This window comes from Bidens hawaiensis, unplaced genomic scaffold (assembly GCF_021521415.1).
Source record: "Bidens hawaiensis isolate Kalapana, Puna unplaced genomic scaffold, B.hawaiensis_p1.1 tig00016363_1, whole genome shotgun sequence".
Classification (NCBI taxonomy): Eukaryota; Viridiplantae; Streptophyta; class Magnoliopsida; order Asterales; family Asteraceae; genus Bidens; species Bidens hawaiensis.
The window spans coordinates 327,588-353,383 of NW_027492499.1; the positions used below are offsets into that span (position 1 = coordinate 327,588).

At 35.6% G+C, this 25,796-nt stretch overlaps 2 protein-coding genes across 3 annotated transcripts; one reads left to right on the forward strand and one right to left on the reverse strand.

Moving 5' to 3' along the window:
• Positions 1-14,182: 14,182 nt before the first annotated feature.
• Positions 14,183-15,578, forward strand: LOC143551312 (uncharacterized). Of its 2 annotated transcripts, XM_077041773.1 has the most exons (5): positions 14,183-14,251; positions 14,342-14,371; positions 14,457-15,118; positions 15,195-15,441; positions 15,510-15,578. In XM_077041773.1, exons 1-3 carry the CDS (start codon positions 14,208-14,210, stop codon positions 14,890-14,892), a joined length of 510 nt encoding a protein of 169 aa, XP_076897888.1. In that variant the 5' UTR covers positions 14,183-14,207; the 3' UTR covers positions 14,893-15,118; positions 15,195-15,441; positions 15,510-15,578. The 2 variants fall into 2 exon arrangements, with proteins under 2 accessions (XP_076897888.1, XP_076897889.1); XM_077041774.1 differs by lacking the exon at positions 15,510-15,578 and having other exon boundaries at positions 15,195-15,442.
• Positions 15,579-18,101: 2,523 nt separating this feature from the next.
• On the reverse strand, positions 18,102-25,796 carry LOC143551314 (double-strand break repair protein MRE11-like). Its single transcript, XM_077041775.1, has 22 exons — positions 25,746-25,796; positions 25,041-25,176; positions 24,778-24,935; positions 24,530-24,620; positions 24,312-24,431; positions 24,165-24,233; positions 23,979-24,070; positions 23,760-23,862; positions 23,571-23,678; positions 23,423-23,485; positions 23,281-23,352; positions 22,601-22,678; positions 22,458-22,520; positions 22,309-22,369; positions 22,140-22,222; positions 21,951-22,064; positions 21,789-21,866; positions 21,649-21,714; positions 18,794-19,050; positions 18,601-18,721; positions 18,326-18,517; positions 18,102-18,233 (listed from the first exon to the last, which is right to left on the reverse strand). The coding sequence occupies exons 1-22, from the start codon at positions 25,760-25,762 to the stop codon at positions 18,201-18,203; spliced, it is 2,175 nt and encodes a 724-aa protein (XP_076897890.1). The 5' UTR covers positions 25,763-25,796; the 3' UTR covers positions 18,102-18,200.

Genomic DNA, 25,796 nt, shown 5'->3' on the forward strand with positions numbered 1-25,796 from the left:
CTTTGCAAAACAATTTTGTTATTGTTCTTGAACTTGAATTGATTATCTAAAATGTTTTGTTAGCATAATCTTGTGTTTGTGTGATTGTTTGTAACTTGTCCATATTGTTTCTATCTAGCTTTTAGCCATATGTTCTTGGCGTCGTTGGCAATCGAGATTTAGTGGGAAGAACTAGAAAGAATAGTATTGATTGATTGTTAAGTAAAAACCTTGCATTCTAGGAATCCGAGTACTTAGTTCTTGATTAATCACAAACAATTGCATGTACACAAAACCGAGATATTACGGTTTATCCATTGAATGTTAACAAGAGTGTTGAGCAATAACCCGAACCCCGAGAGGAATACTTGTTTAATTATTCGTTTACAACTTTCGTTTAGTTTAATTTAGTGTTAAAAATCAAATCAAACCAACTTGGAAATTACTTTGTGTCATTTACATTTATCTTAGTTTAATCGTTAAGCTACTTGGTTAACACATTTTCCACAAACTCTTCGTGTTTGATACCCACTTACTGCTATCTATTTGGTTGTATTTGGTTTAAGTTTGAGTGAGCCTTCGACCTCACGTCATTAACCTACACCTCCTTAACATCCGTGTTGGTCAATTTGCTATTTAAACATTTCTCACAAGTGCAATTTTCACAAAAAGATAATTCATCTGTTTTTAACTTCAATTCATTTTGGAAAATTGTTTCCTTTTGACCAACACATTCATTCTCATTGCTAACATCATTCACCACCGCCTCAACAAACTGCGGTGGTGAATCAACTTCAACACAGGTAATTTCAAAATGAGGTACAAAACTTACCGCGTTGATGTGCACACTATTACCTTTCTTAGAGCTTGAACTGGCATGTTGCGGGTTCACTGTGGTATCGCTCTGTAACACCCGTTAATTTCGGCTCATGATTTAAAGCTTGTAAAGTATATATAATTCTCGGAATTTAACCGACATTTCTCGGAAACCTTCTCGTCATCCCGGTACGTTAATTCGTTTAACTTTTCTTCCAAGATGCCTTATTATTCATTTTAGAGGGGCTAGAATGAATTATTTTTATATTATAACACAAGTAATAAAACCCTAACTTCCCCCCTCACTCCTTTAGGCCGATCGGCAGCTAGCAGCCCCCCCCCCCCCCCCCCGCGATTTTCTTCTTTCCAGCCAAGGTGTGAGTGTAAAACATAAATTGAAGGTTAGTACTACGATTTACCAAGTCTTTACACCTTAATTGATCTTTATATCACACGTATTGATCGATAAACGACTTGTTTTAGGTTAACCGGGTGACTGTCCAATTGAGCATTTTCGGGACTGCTATGAGTGAGGTTTTTGCACCAAAATCCTACTAGGTATGTCTAGTATATCATACTTAAAAACCATGTTCATTGGTGTTCGTTAGATTGGTCAACTAGTTATCGTTTGAAAGATTGTGTTCGGTTGACTAGAATTGTAGTTTGATGCGTTTAACGCGAGGGTTGAAGTGATTAACAACCAATTCAGCTCGGGGACACTTGCTTTGATGTACGGGATGTTGAAAAATCATTTTTATAAGTTATGGGGCTGAATTGGTTGTCGGTTACTCAAACGGGTCGGTACAACACGCAATTTCGTTTATTGAATAGTTGGTGCGTTGTACTTGCGAGTTACCGACCCATTTGACTCGTGTAGCGTCGTGTGGACTTGTTGGCTATTATTTTATCATATTGGGTCCACAAGGGGCTGAGTTGGATGTTAACGACCTAAACGACTCCTAAACGCGTTGGTGTCACCTAATTTGGGAATTCTTTAGTCCCGGGAGTACCTAAGGGTCGTTTTGGTGAATGTAAGGCCTCGGGGGCTGTTGTGATTTAGTTTGATGAGGTCAAGGCTTTAGGTAACTCGAACCATGTTAAAATGTCTCGTAGGATAAACGAGTCCTTTCGAGGCCGATTGTAATGTTTGTATGTAAACCACAGGTGTTTGAGTTTTGGGATCACTTAGGGATTACCTAGCTCGTGGTGAATACGTGTCGTGTGTCAGGTGAGTTCATGATGCCCCCTTTTAACTCTTTTTAAGTTTTTGGGCTAGCATGCACACCTAAGCGATTTTGCTTGATGAAACGTTTAAACTATGTTATAAAGGCTTGCTTGTATATGGTAGGTCTTGGGATGTTATAGTATGTATGTATGTATTATTGTATGGCAAATATTTGGCGATGTTAGTAGTCGTTATCGACTACGGATGTTACGTATGCCTACTTTGTGTTTGCATACGTTGATGAGATGTTACGTGTTTGGGTTGTACGTTTGCTCGACCCTGATGTTATTACTTGGATGATATATATATATATATATATATATATATATATATATATGTAGGGATATAATTTTAAGGATGTCTATATATATTTATATATATATATATATATATATGTGTGTAAGTATGATTATTTATTGATGATGATGACCTAACCGTTGTATCCCGTTTATTTTAAAATTCTTGGAATGACTATCATAATTATTAACTATTGATGTTATTTATTTAAAACTTGAACTCACTCAGCTCAAGCTGACTTTGCGTGCATGTTAGTGTGAGTTTCAGGTTAGGAGATGGATGCATTGCCGCTTTGACGTGCACAAAGCTACTTGGACGGTGGAGGGCATGCTTAGTCAGATGTTTCAATAATGATAAACATTTCCGTTTCAACATATATTTAAATACATTTAAATTGGTTTTGGGTATAATTCCCGGGTTTTGGGAACTTGTTTTATTAATTATGGTTTTTCTGCTGAATTATACTCTGAGATGTTTATTTTAATGGAATGAATTGTTTTCAAGTTTAAGTATATTGTTTTTTTTAAGTATGATGGATGAATACCAACTGTAGGATTCCCGGGGTTTGGAGTCTTACAGCTCGGTAGCTGACCCGCGTTCTTCTGAAATCTTGCCACGTCTGCTGCGAGCTGACCAATCTGCTTTGACATTGCCTCTGAATACTTATCCCTTAACTCGAACTGTCTCTGCGTTTCCTTCTGATTATCTGACACAAGCTTCAACAACGCGTCGAGTTTTGTATGAATTGACTCATCTGTATTACCCGAACTACCTTTCTGCCGATCCTGATTCTGATCACCCGATGAACTGTTACCCCGGTAACCATCTCTGTTATACCCCCGACTATTATTCTGACTGTTCGAACCCTGCTGATAACCGCCCTGGCGGTAGCTGTTCTGCTGTCGGTTCTGATTGGACCCCTGAAAATTCAGGTTCGACTGGTTCGATGCGTTCCCGTATTTGAAATTCAGGTGATTCCTTAGGCCTGGGTGATAAGTGTTCGAATTGAACCCTTGGCCCTTAGAATCCCCGTACGCGTAACTGACTTCCTCCTCGTCGGTATACTCGTCATCATCAACCCCGGGGCAATCTTCAACCTTATGCCCCAACTCGCCACAATCTGAACAAACCGAGAATTTCACCCCGACTTTACCAACCTCTTTCTTCTTCTCTTTTTGATAACCCGTGAGTTCTCGTTCTAACTCAGAAATTCTATCTGACTCGCTCGAGGCGGATTTAACTGTTCGGGTGACCCCGACTTTTCGTCTTCGATCTGCTGCTGCCTCTGCCTTGGAATCTTCACACATAAATTCCAAAAATTCCCCATCATCTTCCTCAGGTTGATTCAACAACTGACTATTACACGAAGCCTTCAAATGTTTTCTGTCTTCATATGTCAACCCGTCAACGAAACACTTAACCAACTCCCACAACTCAATCTGATGGTGCGGGCACTTCCGAATCATTTCCTTGTAATGAGTAAAAGCTTCGTGGAACAACTCACCCCGTAACTATGAAAGGGTCTAATATCCATTCGGGCCTCGATGGTCTTCGACTGTGAATAATACTCGTTAAGAAAAACCTGCTGCATCTCTCCCCAGTTCTCAATACTGTGCATCGGTAGCGAGTTGAACCAGTGTTTGGCTTTGTCTTTTAATGAAAACTGGAACAACCGCAACCGAACCTCATCCTGATCATATCTACCGTCATCGATAGACCCGCAGATAGCTGAAAAATCTGACAAGTGTGAATATAGGTCTTCATATCCTAGTCCGTGAAAATGGGAAACTATGTTGATGTAGGACGGACGAGATTTAAATGTCGGTTGCCCCTGTACATGAACCTGTGGGACAATCGGTGAGGCACCATCTGAAATAGCCCGTCTGAACCGACTGTTAACACCCTGAGCCGGGAGCCCATAATTCCTTCGTCTGGCCCTCGGTTCCTCAAAACCTCCCCGGTTAACCTGAATCGGCTGTCTCTGTTCCTCCCGATATCTTCCTATACCACCTCGATCAAGATTCCTGTTCCTCCACCTGTTACCTCTCACCCTAACCGGTTCCTCAGCCTCATCAACCTCTTCAACACACAAACCCGCATTTTCATTTCTCGGCTCAAATTCCTCCTCATCTCCCTCTTCTTCATCATCAGTATGAATACTGACATGGTCAAAATCTTGAATAATCGGTTGTCGGTGACGAGGGGTATTGTTCGGGGCTGATGGTCCGGGTCTGTCATGGTTTCGGTTTCGATTTCTGGATTGTCGGGCTGAATTTTATGGTGGTGATAGGTCATTATTAGGTGGATTTTGGTTATTTGGTGGATTCTGTCGGGGTTGGAAACCTTCGGGTGGTGGGTTTTGGTTTTGATTCTGATTCTGGTTCTGACCTTCCATATCTGGTTGTCTGATCTGATCTTGGTTCTGCCGAGCTATGCTTTCGATTTCTGGCTCGTAAATCAGCGGGGAATTTCTTCCTGAATGACGAGTGTGCATAAACCTGTTACCTGCACAAATAACACACCCCGCGTAAAATCAGAAAATAAAACTAAACTAAAATTAAAAATAACAACTAAATTAAACTAAACTAAACTAAACAAAGAAATCAATTAACACAAAAACACTAAGCGCACTAACTCCCCGGCAATGGCGCCATTTTGATGCTAGACTGTCGCTATCTAGTCAAAAACAAGTAAATCAGTGTCCTAATCACCTTAAGCTAGTCAGGGTAAGTAGGGTGTCGAACCACGAGGAGTATGTGGTCAGTGTGAAGTGAAATCAATTCCTAAACTTATGAAGTAACTTAGTTAACAGTGCTGATCACACTAGCAATTGATTTTGGTTTTATAATAAATAAGCAAGTATCAAAGATTCAATCAAACAAACAAAGCAAATCACACCCGAGAATTCAAGTAAGCAAACTAACAGCAAACTCATGCACATAACATATAAACTATCCTGCGTCAACTACAGACTGACTAACCGGTTAAACCTTAGGCATCCACGCTCGCTAACACACGGCACTGGTTATCAAGCGGTCCCTGCCAGTGTGACTCAACTAAGGGCAAACGTATGCTTTCTCGCAATTAACAGGTCAAAACAATCCTAAAAGAAATTATCATAGCAACTGGCACACTAATCGTTCTGATCAAAATAAACCTAAACTGACGTTGTGCACAATAATACTAGACATCAATACTCATAGATTAACATCAAGATAATTACAATCAGTCGTTCTAGTACATGAGAAATAACTTAAAGATTACAAACTATACATCCCGGGTATGAATCGAAGGATCTAGCCACGTCTCGGCATCTCTCGGGCTTCGGTTATGATGGATAGGATCATGTACGGGGCCTTGAGATGAATGGAAGTGATGGTGGACAGCTATTCTCCTCCAAAAATGCTCTGGAAACTTGATAATGGCGTCTAGGGTCGTCAAAACAAAATATAAAATCAAAACCCTAACTTTCACGATTCTGGGGACCATCGCGTAGCGCAATGGTCTCCTATCCTGGTCCATCACGTGTAGCACGATGGACCAAAGTCAATGCCAAATAAATTACAGGGCATCGCGTAGCGCGATGCCCCACCTTCAATACCCATCGCGCTACGCAATGGGTCTCTTCACTCAGCAAGACCATATTAATGTCTCGGTTTGCGTGCTGGACATCCCGGGTCTTCATTCCATGCTCTTACAGGTCCAAATTAAGCGCGTTAAGTACCTGTGACCTGAAACATAATAAACACGTATGAAGTACCAAATTTCCTAGACTAAACAATTAAAACGACTATGTTAACACGTTAATATATATACAAATAAACCGAACATCAATGGTCTGGTTCGGTAAAACTATAATGAAGCATGGTAAGGAGGCTTCAGGGCTTTGAGGTGTTGGTTCCATTTTAATCATATGAACTAATAAAATTGTCACACTTTATTTTTCCCGATAAGTATTGAGGCATGGTTTAAATGGACAACAATATCGGCAATCGCGGTTTTTGTGTTCTTTGTGCTTAAATAAGATAATCTACGAAGTATTTTGTAAGAATGATCTTTGATTCTGATTCCATTGCAAAAATTTTTTGGGACAAAAAAGAATAAGTGTGGGGATGTGATGGTTGGGTAAAAGTTAGTTAATTTTATATATTAATTAGTTAATTTTAGTTAAATAAATGAATGAACATGGGTACTTCAAGTATTGTTATGTGTTTTCAGGAACTTGGAAGTTATGGAGCTTATCGAGGATACTTACGAGCTTGGACTGTAGATATAGAAGTGAGAGATTGGAAGTGCACGCATCACGAGGCAGTAAAGAGAAGAAAATAATAAATTCTAAAATTTTGGAGGAGCAACTTCATGATACGCGAAATTGTAGAAGCCAGACCCGACTATTTTGTCCTTCGCGATACGCGAAGAAGCAAGCCAGATCATCTTCGTGATAAGCGAAGACGCTTAAGTCGGTAAAAGTTAGGGTTTTTCACTATATAAACGATTTTTCAACCCTATTCGGCAGATAACGACTTCCAGAGGGAGGCAGAAGGGGTGTTCTAAGACGACTCTCAGCCATCCCGAAGCTTTCGGTTCCATCATTGATCGTATGTTCATCAAGATAAGAACTTTAACGATTATGTCAATGTCTGGCTAATCATGTGTGTTCGTTCTAGGCTAAGGTTTTGTGTGAAATACTGTTGAAATCAGATTCTTATGCTTAATGAATAGAGCTTGATTGATTTTATATGAATTTGTCTTGCTTAATTAGTTATTTGGTTGATTAAAGGTTATGTGTTGCGATTATTGATTTGTGTAACGTTTGTTTGGTTGTTCATCAACATTTAGGGTTTAATCTCTTGTGTCATTAAACTAGAATCGTCAAACCTTATCATTGAATTAGTTGTCCTAGACATAGAATTGGCAATTGTGGAGTCTGGGTTTATTTGTGTCAACAATTCGGTTGAGTTATCGTTTGTCATCATAAATCAAACCATAGACTAGCAATTATTGTAAAACCAAAGACGAGAGAATCTGTGATTAACGTATGGAACACATAACCCGAACCTAGAATGAATACTTTTTAATTAATATTGTTTACAAATCTTTTTAAGTAATCATTTAGTTTTTCTAAAAACCGCTTGACATCGTCTATCCGACTTAGTTTAATAATTAAATTAGTAGTATTAAAATTAGCACTTTCCTTGAGTTCCTATGGAGACGACCTTACTTACTCGTACTTATTATAGGTATTTAAGTCTTAAAATTAATTGTTTGAGTAGACCGTGACAGCCTATGTCAGCAGATTAGAATGATAAAGATGTCATGGATATGGTGGTCAATTTGGGGGACAAAGATGTCAGGTATATCCTCCATCTCTATGCACAAGGTAAGTTTTCTAAACCTAAGGCCCAACCCAATAACACCAAAGCCCAATCTAGTAACACCAAAGCCTTACCAGCAGCCCAACTGGAAGCCCGTCCAAAAAAACAGCTTGTGAAAGGATTTACTAAAGCTATTGCTAATAGAATTTTAACACTTACCAAACTACTCTCAGGGTTCACTAATTGTTCACCTACCAAACTACTCTCACAGTTCACTAAGTGTTATGATAGTAGCTTTCCCAAACCAATCACCAATCAAGATATATTGCAAAACTTCCAAAGTTAGATACATCTTGACAAAGAAGGTTCTGGATCTGAGGAACACTCATTTGGATCCGATGGATCAGAGGTAGAAATTGATGAAGACTGGAATCCAGATGATTATAAAGTTGGGACAGATGATGAGTGGAAACAATCTATTGCTGCAATAAAAGAAAGTCAATTGACAAAGAAGCAGGTTGAGCGATTATTGCAAGACTTCCAAAGTTAGATACAGGTTGAAGAACAACATAGTGATGCTAGTAGCTATGAAAACTTTGATGGGGATGTTAATTCACCTTAAAAGAGTGAGGATGATGACATCAAGGGAAAGAAGCCCAAGGTAAATGTTCCTGTTGTAAGTGAAAATACAGATTGATCAAAGTGGGTTTGGATAGTTGGTACAAGGTTCCCAACAGGGATGCTGTTAGAAATTATATAGCTTGTAATGGTAGAAATCTAAGAGTTAAAGTAAGTGGCAAGAATAGACATGGAAGATTAGGGTTTTGTAGTGTTAAGGAGTGTCCATTTAAGGTGTATGCATCTTTCATCCTAGGAAGGGTTGTTTCTTGATCAAAACTACAATCAATGAGCACACTTGTCAGATAAATATTTTGAAGAACAGACAACTTACAGATGACTTTATAGCTGACCAATTTCTGCCAATTTTCAAAGCTAACACAAATTGGTCTACAAAGGAAATCCAGAATGCAGTGAAAGAAAAATTCAAGGTTCTAATTACTAATTGGATGGCTTATAAGACTAAGACTAGTGAGCAAAGGAAATTACATGGTTCAATGAAATATCATTATGGAAAGTTGGGCTCATATATAGCAGCCTTGAAACAAGTAAACCCAACCTCTACCTTTGAACTTATGACTGCCCATCAGAGTATTATGGAGGTGATGCTAGTGTAGTGGTTTTCTTCAGGTTATTTGTTTGTTTTAATCAACTGAAACAGGGTTTCCTAGAATGTTGCAAAAAACTTTTATGTCTTGATGGTTGTTTTCTAAAGACATTTCTTGGTGGAATGTTATTGGTTGCAATTAATAGAGATACTAATGATTAGATGTATCTAGTAGCTTAGGCAATAGTAGAAGGTGAGATCAATTATAGTTGGGATTGGTTCATGACTGAGTTGAAGAAGCGCTTGGAAGTAGCTGATGAAGTGAAAGGTTGGACACTTATATCTGACCAGCAAAAGGTATATTAATGGTTTTATTGTAACACCCCGGCTTAAGCGGAAATATCTGAGTGTAACGTATAGATTGCTCAAAATATATGTGATACTATTAAGTGACAATGTTATCATTAATTAATTTGAATATCAAGTACACAAGTTTGAAAACAAAGATAATACATTTATTATAAGAACAATTAGATAACTTGTCAATTTATTAATGTAACCTAACTTTTAGCGTCTTCTCCAAGCATCATCCTCAAATGATTTTCCCTATATCATATATTTAAAATAAAGGTCAACTAAATGAATAGTTTGTGAGTTCACACAAGTTTTGATATATGTAATAGTAAAACCATACAATTCCGTGACACAAGTGTAAATCGTGCAAATAAGGTCATTTCCAATTGTTAACAACCAACGTACTCGGATATTGAGCAAGTAAGGTCGTTTCAAGTTAGTAAAAGCCAACGTACTCGAATAATCGCTCAAGTAAGGTCCTTTCCAGTTGGTAACAACCAACGCACTCGGATAATGAGGCCCTTTTCCACTCATAACAAAATGGTCCTGGGTGCAAAGGAGATCATACTTATTGAAGATACCATGTGCAAGTAAGGTTTGAGAAAGTAATCAAGTAAACACACAAGTTCATGATATGATTTGTAGTTTTGTAAATGAATAAGTAAACAATTGATTTGATAGGATATATGTGCTACCCCCAAAATGGGTAAAAGCGTTAAAAATGGGTGTGAGAAATTCACCTTGAAATTGAAGATAAACTTTAAATAAAAACCGAACGTGCGTTAAAGAAATCGAAGTGACCGAACATCACGAACTATAATTAAAAATACAAAATTAAAACTAACTAACAGGATTATAAAAGTTAAATAATTTAATTTTAAAGATTATGCATTCTTTTATTGTTGGGCCTCATTTTGTTTATTATTTTATGTAAGTTGTATGTTTTGTTGTATGTTGTACATTTTTATTGCTCAAAACAAGTGTATGTTATATAATTTTGTGTAGGTTGTATACATATTTTTTATATTTAATGGACACATTTGTGTGATACTTTTATTATTATCATTTATCACAATAATTTTTCTAGGTATATCAATTGAAAAAAAATATTATGTTTTAACATTTAAAGTTACGCGTTGATATATGCTAATAAATTGAGTGGAAAGAAATTGTTTTTTAAATATAAAGAAAATAGTATTATATGAATAAATTGTATTATTGTTGCATAAAATTAAGAGGAGATAAATAAATTACAAAACTATAAATTAGTGTTTTTATCTTTTTAATTATTATATTTAAATTAGTTAAGTATATTAATTAGAGAGAGCGGTAGCCTAAATATAAGAAAGTTGTCGTTCTAAAAAAATATATTAATTAGAGAGAGATTTATTATGGTTATATTAGTTGTATTAAATGAAGAGAGGAATGAATTTATTGTTACATATACATATTTTTTTTTATTTTTAAACATTTAAAACCTAAAATAAAACTAGTGACTCATATTCATTTCTCATAGTAACATTATTTCTTGCCTGAACTTAAATCCATATGTGTGTGGGTGTGTGTAGAGGAGGGATATTTTAAAAACCTTGTTGAGTTTTAAGAACTTAAGAACTTTATTCTTGACCACACATTTAATTAAATAAATTAGATTATGCGGTTGAGATTAAATGTGATTAAAAAAATTAAAGTAAGATAGAGAATAAAGATATACAGTGATTACACAAATTTAAACGTCCGTTATACATATGTAATAAGTCGACTCGATGCGTAAAAAAAATCTGTAATTTTTTTACGTGTGTGTAACCTACATATATTATGTATGTGTAAAAAAAATTCAAAAAGAAATTGTTACGTTGAGTTCTTTCGAGTTCTTAAAACTCAAAGTGGTTCTCATTTGAAAACTCCCATATATATATATATATATATATATATATATATATATAGGATTGGGTTCATTTCAGAAGTGTTTTTAGTGTGAGAAATGCGAGAAGAGATCCTGGCCAATCATAAGTTTCTTTTTAATTTCGGATTATTTAATTGTAGAAGTATATTAGTAAAAAGTTCAGGAGTTTCTTTTGGTAATTAATATTAATTAATGTTAGGTTACAAATGATTATACATTTATTTTATTTTTTTAATTTGACTTAATCTTTAAACAATTCATAAAACAAAACCATCATACTCATACTATAAAAAATATAAATATATTAACCATCATAAAAACAAATACCTACACAAATCATAATATTAACCTACACGTACAAAAACTAGTTCATGTTATCACCTACACAAGATCACAATATTTATATACATGCACATAACTAGTTCATGTTAACTACACAAATCACAATAATAACCCACATATACAAATTTACTTCATGTTATAGCCTACCCATTTGCATTTACCTACACATATCAGAATATTAACCTAAACAAACAAACCTTGTTCATGATATCACATACAATTAATAGTATTAACCTAAACTTGTAAAATATTCGCAATGTAGGAACACATCACATTTTTTTTATAATTTTAATTATTTTATAATCTATCTTTTATATGGTAGGCAAATATGAGTTACGTGTAGATAAATATTATTTATATGTAGGTGAAAATAAAGTGAACTAGCAAGCTGTGTAGATGAATACGATATATGTGTAAGTAAATATTAGTTATGTGTTGGTGAAAAATAAAAGAAACAAAATTAGTGTAGGAATAAGTTGTGTTGGTAAATACGAGTTACATTTTGATAAAAATAAAAATAACTAACAATTTGTATAATTGAATGTGAGCTATATGTAGATTATTATGTTACTTGTGTAGATGATCAATTTAATGCAATTCACCTACATATACATTGTTTTATATGTAGGTAATAGATAATTCAACTTTGTAACCTACAAGAATTAATGTGGAGAATATTTTAAGAGTAATTAGAGGAGTTAATGCATTGAACAAATCAGAGATAATCAATGGTTGAGATCGACTTCTCGCACTTCTCGCTATAATATAACTTCTCGCATGATCCATCCCCTATATATATAAGTGTGTGTGTGTGTGTGTGTGTGTGTGTGTGTGTGTGTAGGTTACATATATATATATGGCAATTTGCACGTGCACAATCAAATCACATATGCCCACTACTTTACCATTTTACAATTCGTTGACCGACAACTTTGTAGCTTTAATTTGAGCATTTCTTTCATCTACTAATTAAATTTCAACTCTAGTACTCACCAATTAACACGCATTCAATTCTTCTATGTTGATTAAAATTCACAAAACCCATACAAGCCTACTTTATTAACAAATATTTCACAAAACACGATGTATCCAATGCATATGTATACGTTTATACTTTAGTGCGCACCCCCTCAAAAAAAATCCAACAAACCATATGCACACGTGGCAGCTTATAAAAAAAGATCCTTATAAAGTAGGGGTGCAATCTTGAGCCAAATCATTTCGAATGGGTCAATTTGGGTTGTTTTAAAAATTAAATGGGTTGGTTTAGGTCAGAGAAATTAATTAAATAGGTTAAATTTGAAATCTCATCTTATTATTTTCGGGTCAAAATGGGTCGACATATTCAAATAAATGGGTCGATGCGGGTTAGTGTCCGAAGGAAATGTGGCAGGTTTCAGATCGGAATGGGTTTTCGCACGATACACATGCAACGGGTTTGAGATTTGAACGGGTTCGGTTCAGGTTACAAGCCAACACGAGTTTTCACACAGGACGGGTTGGGTTTTGGCTTCTTTTTGGTAGATTTCGAACTCGTTTTTTTGGTTTTTGTTTCGTTTTTGTCCTTTTTTAAGTTTTGTTTTTGTTCCGTTTCAATTTTTTTAGTTTCGTTTTGATCGATTTTTTTATTTCGATTGATTTGGTTCGATTTTGGCTTTTGGTTTCATTTCCGTCGATTTTTCGGTTTTGGTTCGATCTCTTGGTGGGGGTTTTTTTTTATGAAACGAGGACAATGGAGAAAACATTTTAGTTTTTTTAGTTTTTTTACTTTTTTTGTTTTTGATTTATATTTTGAGTTATGATTTTTTTATTATTATTTTTGATTTTTTTAAGAGTTTTTGATCTTAGTAGAAAACCCATTAGAAAAAAATTAAAGAAAATAAAAAAATTATAACTTAAAATATAAATAAAAAACAAAAAATTTAAAAAATACTAAAATGTTTCCGCAGCTATTCTCGTTCAAAATAAAAAAAGGCCCTTGAACCCGTTCTGACTTGTTCCAACCCTAACCTATTCTGACCCAAAACAAAACAAACCTTTTTTTAGTTAAACTATTCTAATCCTAACCCATTCTAACCCAAACTTGTTTCAACGCAAACACATTTCAACCCAACCCAACCCAACTCATTTGCCATTCTTCTGTTACAAGTCATTACCAAAAAAAAGAATGTATAACAAAATTGAAAATGACAACGGGCGAATCTTGATTAGTTAAGTAACGCCGTAGTTAGGTTTCGAGAACCAAGTCGCAAAGATGAATCGCAGGCATTCAATTCAATCATAAGTTGCTGATCTGATTCTTTCTACTTGAATTGAAATGGAATCCAAAACGAATAATCGAGAGGCTCAAGTAATCAATAATACGGAATCATCATCCAATCATTGCAAGTTTCGGGTAAATTTTAACTCCTCGTTTCGTTAGGGTTTAGTTTCTATCATCTGATTATGTTTATGTTTATAATAATAATGCCTAAAAGTGTTACACCATGAAATTGCAACTGTAGTTTGAATCATTATTTGTTACAGTCTGCAGTTTTGTACAACTTGTTAGCCCCTATTAATCAATCGGATTGGAATTTATATGTAATTTTTCAAATGCTCATATATGCACCAAGTTTTATATATGAATTTTCCAATTTTGACCAAATAGTGATTAATCGGTATTAATCGGCGCCTAGGCGTGATTCTGTGGTAATTGCAAATATTGGTTTGGTCAAGGAATTAACCTATGTTAAATGTCAATTTGTATGCATACAACTATGTCAACATTGACTAACCGGTGTCTTGCAGGAAGAAATTGACGCACCGATGTGGGCTGACCTTAGCGTATGTGATTTGATCAATGACGAAGCGTGAGTATCTTTTGTTTCTTTATTTGTTAATATACTATGTTGTCGGTGGTGATTGCTAAATCTAGTGTTATTCTTTTTTATGGGTTGCAGTGTTGACGCATGGTTCAACGTAAGCCATGAGTAAGCGTCAAGAACCGCCTTCCGGTTTTAGTTTTCTTTGTCAGTTTGTCATAATCTGGAGTTAATCTTTGTGGTATATCTTTAGGTTCCATCAGCGCTCTTCACGCCAGTTAATTTCTAATGTTTTCGGTTCTGCAAACTCGACAAACATACAACAACAACCACCCTCTCCAAAACTCCCAGCCTCGGTCTCAAAATCAAGAGGCAACAACTACAAAATCAAACACTGGGAACAAAGAAAGTACAAGGCTGTCCTGAACAAGCAACATCCAGTCAAAACATTAACCAAAGGGTCTTCTATGAACACGGGATCAAACAAGATAAAGCCAATATCCAGAACTGGAACATTAAAAGAAAATCAGGAACCGAAAGCATGTTCCAGTGTTGAAAGTAACACCAGTGATCTTGCAAAACAAGAAGGTGAAGACAGCTCAAGTAGCACTTTGACATCTGATCACAGTAAACACCAAGAAAAGAAGTGTTTGGCGGGCATCTTTTCAAACATCAAGCGAAACCAGTAAACTCTTGACATCCTTGAAGATCAATCTCAGAAGAAGTTGTGCCACAAAACCAGCTGCAAGAATGGTGGTAGCTGATGATAAGAGGTGCTCAGAAGGCTCTTCAAGTAACTCGAATGTGGATCCCACTAAAAGTAAGAAATACATCCTTCGGGATGCACAAAACAAACTCACAACTCTGAAGGATGCCACTAAAAATGTTGGTTCTAAAGTAACAACCAAGGGAAAGGTAAGCAAAGGTTATATGTAATGATTTTGCACGTTTTATGATCAAGTTCTAAACTTCTAATACTTTAATCTTGCAGGTTCAGCAGCGTGCATCAGTTGGAAAAGTTTTGATGCCACGCAACAATAATAAAGAAAATGAGAGAGTGGGTATTGGAAAGCGTACTGCTTCTCTGGCTATTATTAAAGAAACAAAGCCAGCAACAATGGATAAATGTGTGAAAGACAAATCTAGTGTTAAGCCGGCTCAACCCATCGTGCATGTACAGAAAGCTTCTAAGGAAAGTATGACACAGAAATGGCACTAAAAAACTTATTGGTTTAAAGGTATTCACCACAATTTTTAATTTAGTCATAATATCATTATGTAAATTTAATTAGTTTTTTGGTTGCAGGAAAAGATAACCAACAAAAGCAGGGATACAGATGCTGCCAAACCAGCCAGAAAGGTCTACTTTCGGTAGCAGAATTTGAGAACAGTGTATAGTGTAAACATTTTTTTGTTTGGTTAAAATCAGGGGTGGAGTTTCTTGGTAATATTTTGGTCTGGAATTGGCATGTGTCGATTTAGTTGGGAGGGATGCAATTTTGGTCTCGCTTGCTAGTATCCTGATCCCATTTATGGTTCAGTTTCACAGTTTGCATATGTCAATTTGGTACATTGTCTACTCAGTAGCCCTGAGACTTTTGAAAACCTTGAATTTGACATCATTTTGCTTCTTGTTTCAGTGTAATGTTACTTGATTGGTAGCTAAAGCGCAATGGATTTTACATCTATAAATGTGGTCCTGAAGCTTGGGCCAATTTAGAAGTATGCAAACTAATTAATTATTAGGAGTAAGTAAAATAATTAGTATTTTTATAAAAGAAAGTCTCAGTATTAGCCGCTACTAGAGGAGCACAGATCAGGTTACTTCACAAACCAATTCTGGGTTGGGTCAAACATGGGCATAACCGCTTTTAGTTGGAACCATTTTTTTGAGAGGTAAAGCACCAGTTCATTTCGGGCTTGAAATCGGGTTCCCAACCCAATCTACCTACAGCTGGTCCAGGTCGGTTCAAAATCGGTTTCAGTCACATCAATTTCAGTTTCAAACCTGCTTTCTTTACACTAGGTGCTATTGACTTCCAAAAAATAGTATTTTTTATGTTTCGTCATAAAGGTTTACCCTTTCTTTAGGACATTTTGATTTCCGTTCTTTTTCTGGCAATCGTATTTATTAAACCAAACTCATGCACGCTCTAAACCTAGTCGGAAATCTACACATTTTTCAAACCAAAGGGACTAGAACCCTATTTTATTTGGGGCCAAACAAACCTTGATGCCGTTAGGCTACAAGCACATTGGTTGTCAGTCATTACTTGACCAAGAAAAATCAGCACATTTCTTTTAACCGATGCTTTTGATGCAAATTATTAGAGGTGCACAAATCAGGTAACTAGTTATGAGTTTGTTCAACAAAGTCAAGAATCGGGTCGGTCAAGAACCGGACCGGTTTGGTCAGGTTTTTATCGGTTTTTGGCCAGGTCGAGTCCAGGTTTTCACAAGGTAGAGGTGGAACCAGTTCCAATTTGGTTCCAGGTACGGTTTCTCTAGGGAACTGAAACCTAATTTGTACCCGCAGATCGGGTAGAACGGGTCTAGAACCGGGTTTTATGCCCAAGTCTACAAACTAAGGTCAACTTGCAGCCTCAGGTAGCTACAATAATTCAAAGCAGCCGCTGTATAGTAAAAGAAGAAGCTATCTGCCACTTGTCATTCATATAGAGTAAGTGTACACATGTCACGCATTGAGGCAGTTTGCTTATATGGCATCCATAGAGGTAAATCCCGGTCTTTTACAATCTTCCTATGGAAGTTTTATTATTTTAATATTTTAATTCAGAAAGTTAAGCCTGTCTATTTCTTCAAATCCTAAACTCTAATGATGGTATGCGGAACAAGTGAAACTAATCTTGGACTCTTCTTAGGTTGATCTAATTTAATTGCCTGAAGCATCCACGGTTTCAATACAACGGTATCCCCCCACTGATTCTCTTCTAATATGTCAACATTTCCAGTGTGCATCATCTTTTATTGTTTCATATTCAATGGCCATTTTTTCATGCGCCATGTTCACATATTTTTTACTTTTAAATCAACTTTACTTGTGTCGATAATAATACAAACAAAAGAAAGCTTCATTTTAAAATGACGACACCTGAAATTTCTTCAGGTAATTAAGCAAACGAACATAAATGAACACATGATACAAGCAGGTTTGACAGACCTGTGATCTTAACTTTAAAGTTGTTGTCCAGGTTGATCTACAATAACCGTTACGATTATTTGTCTTTAAATTTAAAAACAGTTTTTTATATTTTATAAACTTTTAGAGATTATCTTTTAGTTGCTACCTACAGTTTGACAAAGCCTGGTTTTATTCAAATGGTTAAAAACTTACAATACTTAAAATTTGCTTGTTTTTTTAACTTATGCAACTAATTCAAACGAACAGATCATTTTTTAAAGTCATCAATACGGGAAGGCTCTCTTTCAAGATGGTAGCAGGGAATGAACAAAAACAGGACAGTTGCAATCAAATACAAGAAAAAAGGCATGTGCCTTGATGCTTAATATCGCTTCAATATACTTTTTTCAATTAAGGTGCTTTTTGTCTACAATTTAAAATAAGGTGTTGTGATTATTTTTTATTTTTCTTAATAAATTATAAAACCGGGATCGAAACAAACTTCATGACACTTTTGTATTTTTATAGTTAGTAATTTTGTATCATATACAAACTTACAGAGTTGATATATTGTTTTTATAGAGAGCATAAAATGTTTGTTATTACTATTATTCAATTAATTTTTTTTCAACCCGTGTGTTACACGGGCATATAGACTAGTTCTATTATATACTAAATGCAGAAACCATTTTTGGCGACATAGAAATCAAGCTCAAACTATAGCGTTAAATTGTTCACATCTTCCGTTACAAATTAACAAAATCACAAACTCTGGTCTAAAAATGTTCATTACAGATGAGCTAGATTGTACATTGAAAACCCACTAAATAAAGACAAAACCCTTGCTTACGCTTGCTACCTCCTTAAGGCACCATAGTTCCTTGTCACCTACACAGAAAACAATTAGATTGAAAGAAATATTTATTGTTTCAAAACGATCATAGAAAGTTATATTTAATGTTAAAAGGAAAACCACTTACCCTTGGTTGAGACTTGTTTGTTCTCTTTGACACGTCGTCGTCGTCGTCATCTTTACTCATCATCATTCGTTGAATTGAAGATGAAGTATTATCTGATTTCCTTCCCCTCTTAGCACCAGTAGTGCCCCTACCTCTTCCCCTTGCAGGACCCCTTTTCCTACCCTTACTTTGCTGCATGCTCTCATTATCATCCTTCAAAACAATCAAAGCGTCAACAGTTTATGAAAACAATGTTAATACAATTATAATTCAAAACAAAATGTTATTATTCATACCGAACTGTCACGAAGCTCATTAATTCCATACTGAACCGGTTCATCGTCTGAATCAGAATCTAACTTCTCTTCATCAGCTGCTATGCTTTGAACAGAAGCTGATGCAGCAACTGATGCTGACCTGGCAACAAATAACATAACTATGTTCAACTGTTCATTAAACTTCAACAAAATAATAATAATAAAATATTACCTCTCAGAGCGACGGGACATGAAACTTGCATCGAGAGTCGTCTGCTTTAAACTGCTAGACCCCCTACCCCTACCCCTCCCCCCTCTTCTAGAAGGAGTCTTGCCAACTTCAGAAACATCACGAGCGGATTTAAACGGTTGTAATGACCCTTTTTTACCTCTGGCCGTTGACTTTGATCCATAAAGTTGTGTTGTATCCTCATCATCACTAAATGAAACCGCACTTCCAGTTCCCCCAGGAGCTTTATTCGTCATATTCTGCACATGAGTTTATAGCCGAAAAATGATTTCATTTATTAAAAGAAAAAATTAATCAAATAGGCACACACAGAGACCTGTAAACAAACCGAATGTTCAGTGAACAGTTGGTGAGCCATTCGGCAGGTAGTTTGTTTATGTTCGTTTATTTAACAAACCAACATGAACAAAAAAATTTGTTCATTTAGTTAAACAAGCGAACATGAACACCTGTCTCACTCGTTCATTTATGTTTGTGAACATAAGTTTACGCTCATTAATTTATAATCATTCGTGTTTATTTGTTAATTTAAGTTCGTTCTTTAATATATTCATTTAATAACACTGTAGGCCCAACAAAACTGGTTTTATCTCAGTTATATTCGTTCATATACGTTCATGAACCATTCATTTATATTGTTAACAAACGCAAACATGTTCTGATATGAACTCGGTATGAAATTGAATTAGAACATATAAGAAGATGAAATCAAATGTTTAAACTATATTATTATATTGAAATATTATATTGAAGAAGATGATCTCAAGGATCTACAAAGGATAACTAACCACCGAAGTGATCCCAGGCTATGCCCTTCTCATGCTAATGCAATGAGCCTAAAAACTTACCTAATATCTTTCTTATCCTTCCTAAATGACTATTGATCCTTACTTATAAGAATAGAAATTACACTTACCCCCTCCCACAATTACGAACGACTATTAAGTATTAAGTAATAGAATAAGATCTCTATCAATACTTCCCCCATAACACAAGACTTGTCCTCAAGGCTTGATAGAAGACCCCCCACCCAGAAGAATGAACCCGTCAGCGCAGGAATCGTCCATATGCTCCAACTGACAATGCATCCCCTCGAAACCATCAGATTCATCATCCCCGAGTAACAACACACGAAGTTTTCCCTCCGGACACCTATGAGTTGGACCGTAGGGCTGTCCACACTTGTAGCATAATCCTCTCTTTCTGCGTTCCTCCCACTCGGTGCGAGATAAGGAACGAACTCCCCGATCACGACCGCCTACAAGCCCACCAGCAGGTCCATAGTCCCCAACAGTTTTGGACACCGTATTGCTCAACGAACGATGCCCAAATCCAGAATCCAATATTGACAGCCCCGCATGTTGAGCGTACCGAAAACGAGACAGCAACGTTCTGGAATCCAATGGCCGAAGCATCAACTCAACATCCTTAGCCAAGGACATCGCCTCAATGCAAGAAGATGGACGATGCAAACGAACCCTTGGTTTGACATCATCCTTCAATCCCGCGATAAAATACCCGATAATTTGGGACTCCGGTAAACGAGGAACTAAGGACAACAGATACTCGAAATCATCTATGTAATCAAAGATTGAATCTGCTTGCTGAATAGTAGCTAAGTGTTCATATGGATTCTGAATTTCTAATCCACTAAATCGTTGCAATAATTCACCCTGAAATTCCACCCAAGAGAGAGAATCATGAACCTGAGATGACAATGGTGAACCACGGTGCCCACCATGCTCAATTGAGCCAATCGAATGCGTGATTCCGCCGGCGTGCCATTGATGTCGAAATAGAGGTTTGCCTTTTGGATCCACCCCTGAGGATCGAAACCATTGAACTCCGGTAACTTGACCTTCTTCACCGCCCAAGGCAAACCAAACGGTGCAACATTATCAGAACTGGGATCTAACGGCAGTTGTGATGGAAACCCACCATTTCCGGAAAGACCAGATCCAGATGCCGGAGAACTGATCGAACGTTTATCCTGTTGCTTCATCCAATCGAGGACGGTTTTCTGAAATTCATTTGATTCCGATCAAGCCGCAGCCAACGACGCCTTAATCTCGGCAACATCCTGCTGTAATTGATGGATCTGCTGGTCATGAGTATCGAGGCGAGCTGTTTGATTCATCATAATTGAGTATGAAATTGAAGAAATAAAATGGAGGAATTCGGAGATATAAACCGTAATGAGAAATTGGATTCAGATCTGATAATCAGAACGGGAACTAATTGGATCTGAGATCCGATGGAGCACAGATCTGGCATGTGAAATTTAAAGGGAAACAGGGTACGAACTAGATCTGGAAATTGCAGTTGAAAGGGAAGCAAGGCAGGTCGGACCAATGATATGAACTCGGTATGAAATTGAATTAGGACATATAAGAAGATGAAATCAAATGTTTAAACTATATTATTATATTGAAATATTATATTGAAGAAGATGATCTCAAGGATCTACAAAGGATAACTAACCACCGAAGTGGTCCCGGGCTATGCCCTTCTCATGCTAATGCAATGAGCCTAACAACTTACCTAATATCTTTCTTATCCTTCCTAAATGACTATTGATCCTTACTTATAAGAATAGAAATTACAGTTACCCCCTCCCACAATTACAAACGACTATTAAGTATTAAGTAATAGAATAAGATCTCTATCATGTTCACTTTCTTAACGAGCGAACATGAACAAGAAAACCTCGTTTTGTTTAATTGTCCGTGTTCGATCATTTGTTTGGTTAAAGTTAAACAAACACGAACATGCTCCTTTTGTTTTTGTTCGGCTCGTTTACAAGCCTACAAACACACCAAGAAGTCCGGATATATTACCTCTAACTGAGAACTAGATGTAAATAGTTGATCATCTTTAGCTCTGGATCTTCCTTTCACACGCTCCTGCATATATTATATATTTTATGAAAATATGTAAATGTAAATACCTGACTTAAATTAAGAGTTTAGCTTCTTGCCTCTAAGCAGTTTTCGACTTTCACAATTATATCTTCAACTTCAATTTTCATATTATCTGGATCCCGAGAAATAGTTTTCTGCATAAAATAATCAGATTATTTAGATTAATGTTGATAATATCACCCAGATTTTCAGAAAAAATAAGTTGGAATATTACTTACACGGGTTTCTTCAATGTTGTATTGCAAACAAGAATAAAAGGCCATCTTGTCATCCTTGTTGATAAAATTCTGTAATGCTTCATCTAAATCATTCACAGGGAGAATCTCCATTTTCTGAAATATTGTTCATATTGTGAAACACATAATATACGTCATATACAAAAAGTCAAAAGAGATTTGACTGCATACTAGTTGACTTTCAGCAACTAAAGCTTCAATGTTTTGTTGATTCAGTTCTTCTGGTCGAAGTCGTTCAGTATCCTTAAATTTTGCTAAATTCAAATATATAAATGATTAGCCAAGAAACATAATTATATAAATTAAAATGTAGGAAGCCATAATATGTAACTTTACTAACCTTCACCCTGAGCTTTCTTTGAAGCTTTTGAAAAGATAAGAATATCCTGGGGATTAGCAACCTACGATTTATATAAAATGCTATTTTTCTTAGAAAAATTTTAAGGTTTTATGGAAATTTACTTTATATTAGATGATAAAAGAAAATACCTTGCCCACATACTTTTGACCAAATCTTTGAGGATTTATGGTCATGAAACCAGAATAATCAACCTGACAATATACTCATTAAATGCTTAATTCCATTTATTATTATTGTATTTGTTATCGTTTTTCCAAGTAAAATGGAGTACCTTTACACGGATAAGTGGAAGCATGGTCTCTGAACTTCTAGAATCTCTTCGGTTAGACTTTTCTATTAAACTGTTTACCTAAATTATATAAGAGTCAGCAAGTCAGTAACATAATTGTAAACAAATTGAACGTTCAGTGTACAGTTCGTGAATCGTTCGACGGGAAGTTCGTTTATTTAATAAACGAGCAAACATGAACAAAAAAGTTTGTTCATTTACTTAAACGAACAAATATGAACACATGCCTCGTTCGTTCACTAAAGTTCATGACGATCGTTCGTTTATGTTCGTTAGTTTAGGTTTGATTAAGTTCGTTCATTTATGTTCGATAATATATCCATTTAATTTTTTTTTGGTACATTGCAACTTAGTCTAGTTTTAATAACTTTTTAGGCTCGACACATTTTCTTCACATCACTTTTAACTAAATTTAGGTCACTTATGTCTGTTCATCTATATTCACTTATCTTTGTTCGTTTACGTTCGTGAACCATGTGTTTATACTGTTAGCAAGTGAACAAAAACATGTTCATTTTCTTAACGAGCGAAGATATACAAAATAACCCTGTTCATTTTCTTAACGAACATGCTCCGTTGGTGTTCATTTGGTTCGCTTTCAAACCTACATACAACATCATAACACCATACGATCTGCAGAATTTTCATGAAGAATTACTTACCACACTGTCCAAATGCTCGAGAATTGAATTTTGATCGTTTGGATCAATGTCAGATTCATCCTTTAATACTACCTGAATCAGAAACATTAAGCAATTTAAAAAAAATTATAAATAAAATAATTAATGGATGATATTAACTTACCACTTTATATTCAAAAGGCCTTACAGAATGTAGGGGTATCTTGGTTGGCCGATATTGATTTCCCTGCATATAAAAACTTTAAACGATTGGAATCCAAATAAATTTTTATAATAAAAAACTGATAGCTTTTTTTAATTGTTGAAACAACCTTGATTTCTACCAAAAGTACATGCTTCGGTTTTGATTCTCCGTCAATAAGTGATGTTGCAACCGAAGAGCCTGGTTGAGTAATGTGGAAGCCCATACCAGGAACTTCCTATTAATATTGAAATGAATCTTTAGTCACACTCATATAGGATGCATTACACTAAAAAAGATTATGACTTTAATTTTTCACCTGAGGATCAACAAGGCATTCATGTTCATGCCCCCAAACTATAAAATCAAGAAACCGAGGTAAAAAGTGCTCATTTATGGCATTCTTAGGATTTGTCTTCACTCTGCATATAAAAATGCACTCTAGTATTACTACATTATGATATGATGTCTCAAGCATCGTTCTGTATGCATATCTATTAGGTTTTGGTGATGGAAAGCTTAAAATATCATTTATAACCTATTTTGATGAAGTACTAGAATGTTGAACCAGTCTGACACTTGACAATCATCTTGAGCTTCAGGACGCATCCATTGTACAGCATGTGGAGTCTATCATTCTCAAGCAAACAAAAGTTAGAAAAAAAAAACATAAATACCAAAATGGTTGAAATCAGATGTAAAATAGTAGTTATGAGCCATGAACCTGAAACATTCTATTCAAACGTTCATCTCTAATATTTCCAAGGCCGTACAGCGCAACAGAAGTTATACCCTGTAAGTCAATACAATACTATTAATTATGTGAATGTATTTAACTCCTTCAAACTTAACAGAAGAATTTATTGCAGACCTTTTTTATAAGAATCGGGTAGAGAGTGATTTGCCCGACCCCAGAACCTCCAAGAACCATTTTTCCAAAATAGTTTACAAGATTACATGCTGAAAGGATATCAACTGCAGAAAGATTATCCTGTAATCAAATCAGAGTTCAAATCACAGAAAAGTGTCACTTTTATGATATAAACAATATTATAAGAAGAATGATTTGTCATGTACTCTAAGGATTACCACTCCAGCAGGGTCATCATGATTTCCATGAATACTGAACACTGGCAAGCCAACATTGAAATGAGGATCTTCATAGTTTACATGACCAAACCTGTTCATGGCCAGTTTTAGAAGTTTAAGATAAACAATGTAAATAAAACTATAACACGCTATAAACTATTTCATGTACAGTCAACTCAAGCCAACCACATGAGCAGAGAATAGCTTTGTATTGATATAAAAAAATGCTAGTAAGAACAGATCATTACACATTTGCAAAGTTTATAGTCTGGTCACTGACAACTTGGAACTGCACTGGTTTATCATTAAGACAATATTGACGAAGAATCTCTATCGTTTTCACTAATGTCGTCCTTGACGGCTTGTTTTCATGAAAAAGATCACCACCAAGTAGTACAAAGTCCACCTGATATTCAGATTAAATATTAGTTCTTGTCAAGTTAAATCACCAATATTGAGTCAACTACTTATATCATATAATATATAAAAAATGTAGTTTCTTGCTTCTTACCTTTTTCTGCTCTGCTATGGAGCATATTTCTTCGAATGCTTGAAACGAGTCATGCCGGCGAACCTCATCTTTTTCCATATATCCCAAATGACAATCCGTGGCAACAAGGACACGAACCGTGTTGCTAGTATCCTCCCTATATCATACACAATAATCCATTGGAAGGAAGCACATCAAGAATTACAGGTCCCACGAAAATGAATCAAGGTTCATAAGTTGTTTAGAAAAATTAGGATTTCCTCCAATTAATTACTTGCAAAATAAAATCTAAATCAAAATTAGGGGTGTACTGTGCACAGTTCGGTTCGGTTAGCAGCCTCAACCAAATTAATCAATCGATTTTCGGTTAATCGGTTCGGTCTATTTGGTTATTTTTTCGGTTTTTGGTTCAGTTAATTTCAATGTTAACCAAAATCAAACTTCGGCTTTTACTTAGAAATACATGAAATGAATTTCTAAATACATGAAATGAAGATACAAATAGTCAAATACATGCAATGGTGATATAAATACATGAAATGGAAGCATAAAAGCTAGAAATATATAAAAATATGAATTGCTCGGTTCACCGAGGATACAAAATATAACCAATAACCGTTTTTCGGTTCAGTTTTGTTGGTTTTCGGTTTGGTTATTGCTTCAAAGTTTGATAAGCATACTTCAATGCAAGGTAAAGTTTGTTATAATAGTATATAGAAGGTTAACCTTGATGAATCAGCCATGACACTAGAGTTTGAGCTTGTTAAACCCTACAAT

Coding starts and splice junctions, on each gene's coding strand:
- LOC143551312 (XM_077041773.1), top strand. CDS start 14,208: ATGTGGGCTGACCTTAGCGTATGTGATTTGATCAATGACGAAGC. Junction 14,252..14,341: donor GATTTGATCAATGACGAAGC/GTGAGTATCTTT, acceptor TATGGGTTGCAG/TGTTGACGCATGGTTCAACG. Junction 14,372..14,456: donor TGGTTCAACGTAAGCCATGA/GTAAGCGTCAAG, acceptor GTATATCTTTAG/GTTCCATCAGCGCTCTTCAC.
- LOC143551314 (XM_077041775.1), bottom strand. Junction 23,679..23,759: donor AATGCCTTGTTGATCCTCAG/GTGAAAAATTAA, acceptor CAATATTAATAG/GAAGTTCCTGGTATGGGCTT. Junction 22,679..23,280: donor TCGAGCATTTGGACAGTGTG/GTAAGTAATTCT, acceptor TATATAATTTAG/GTAAACAGTTTAATAGAAAA.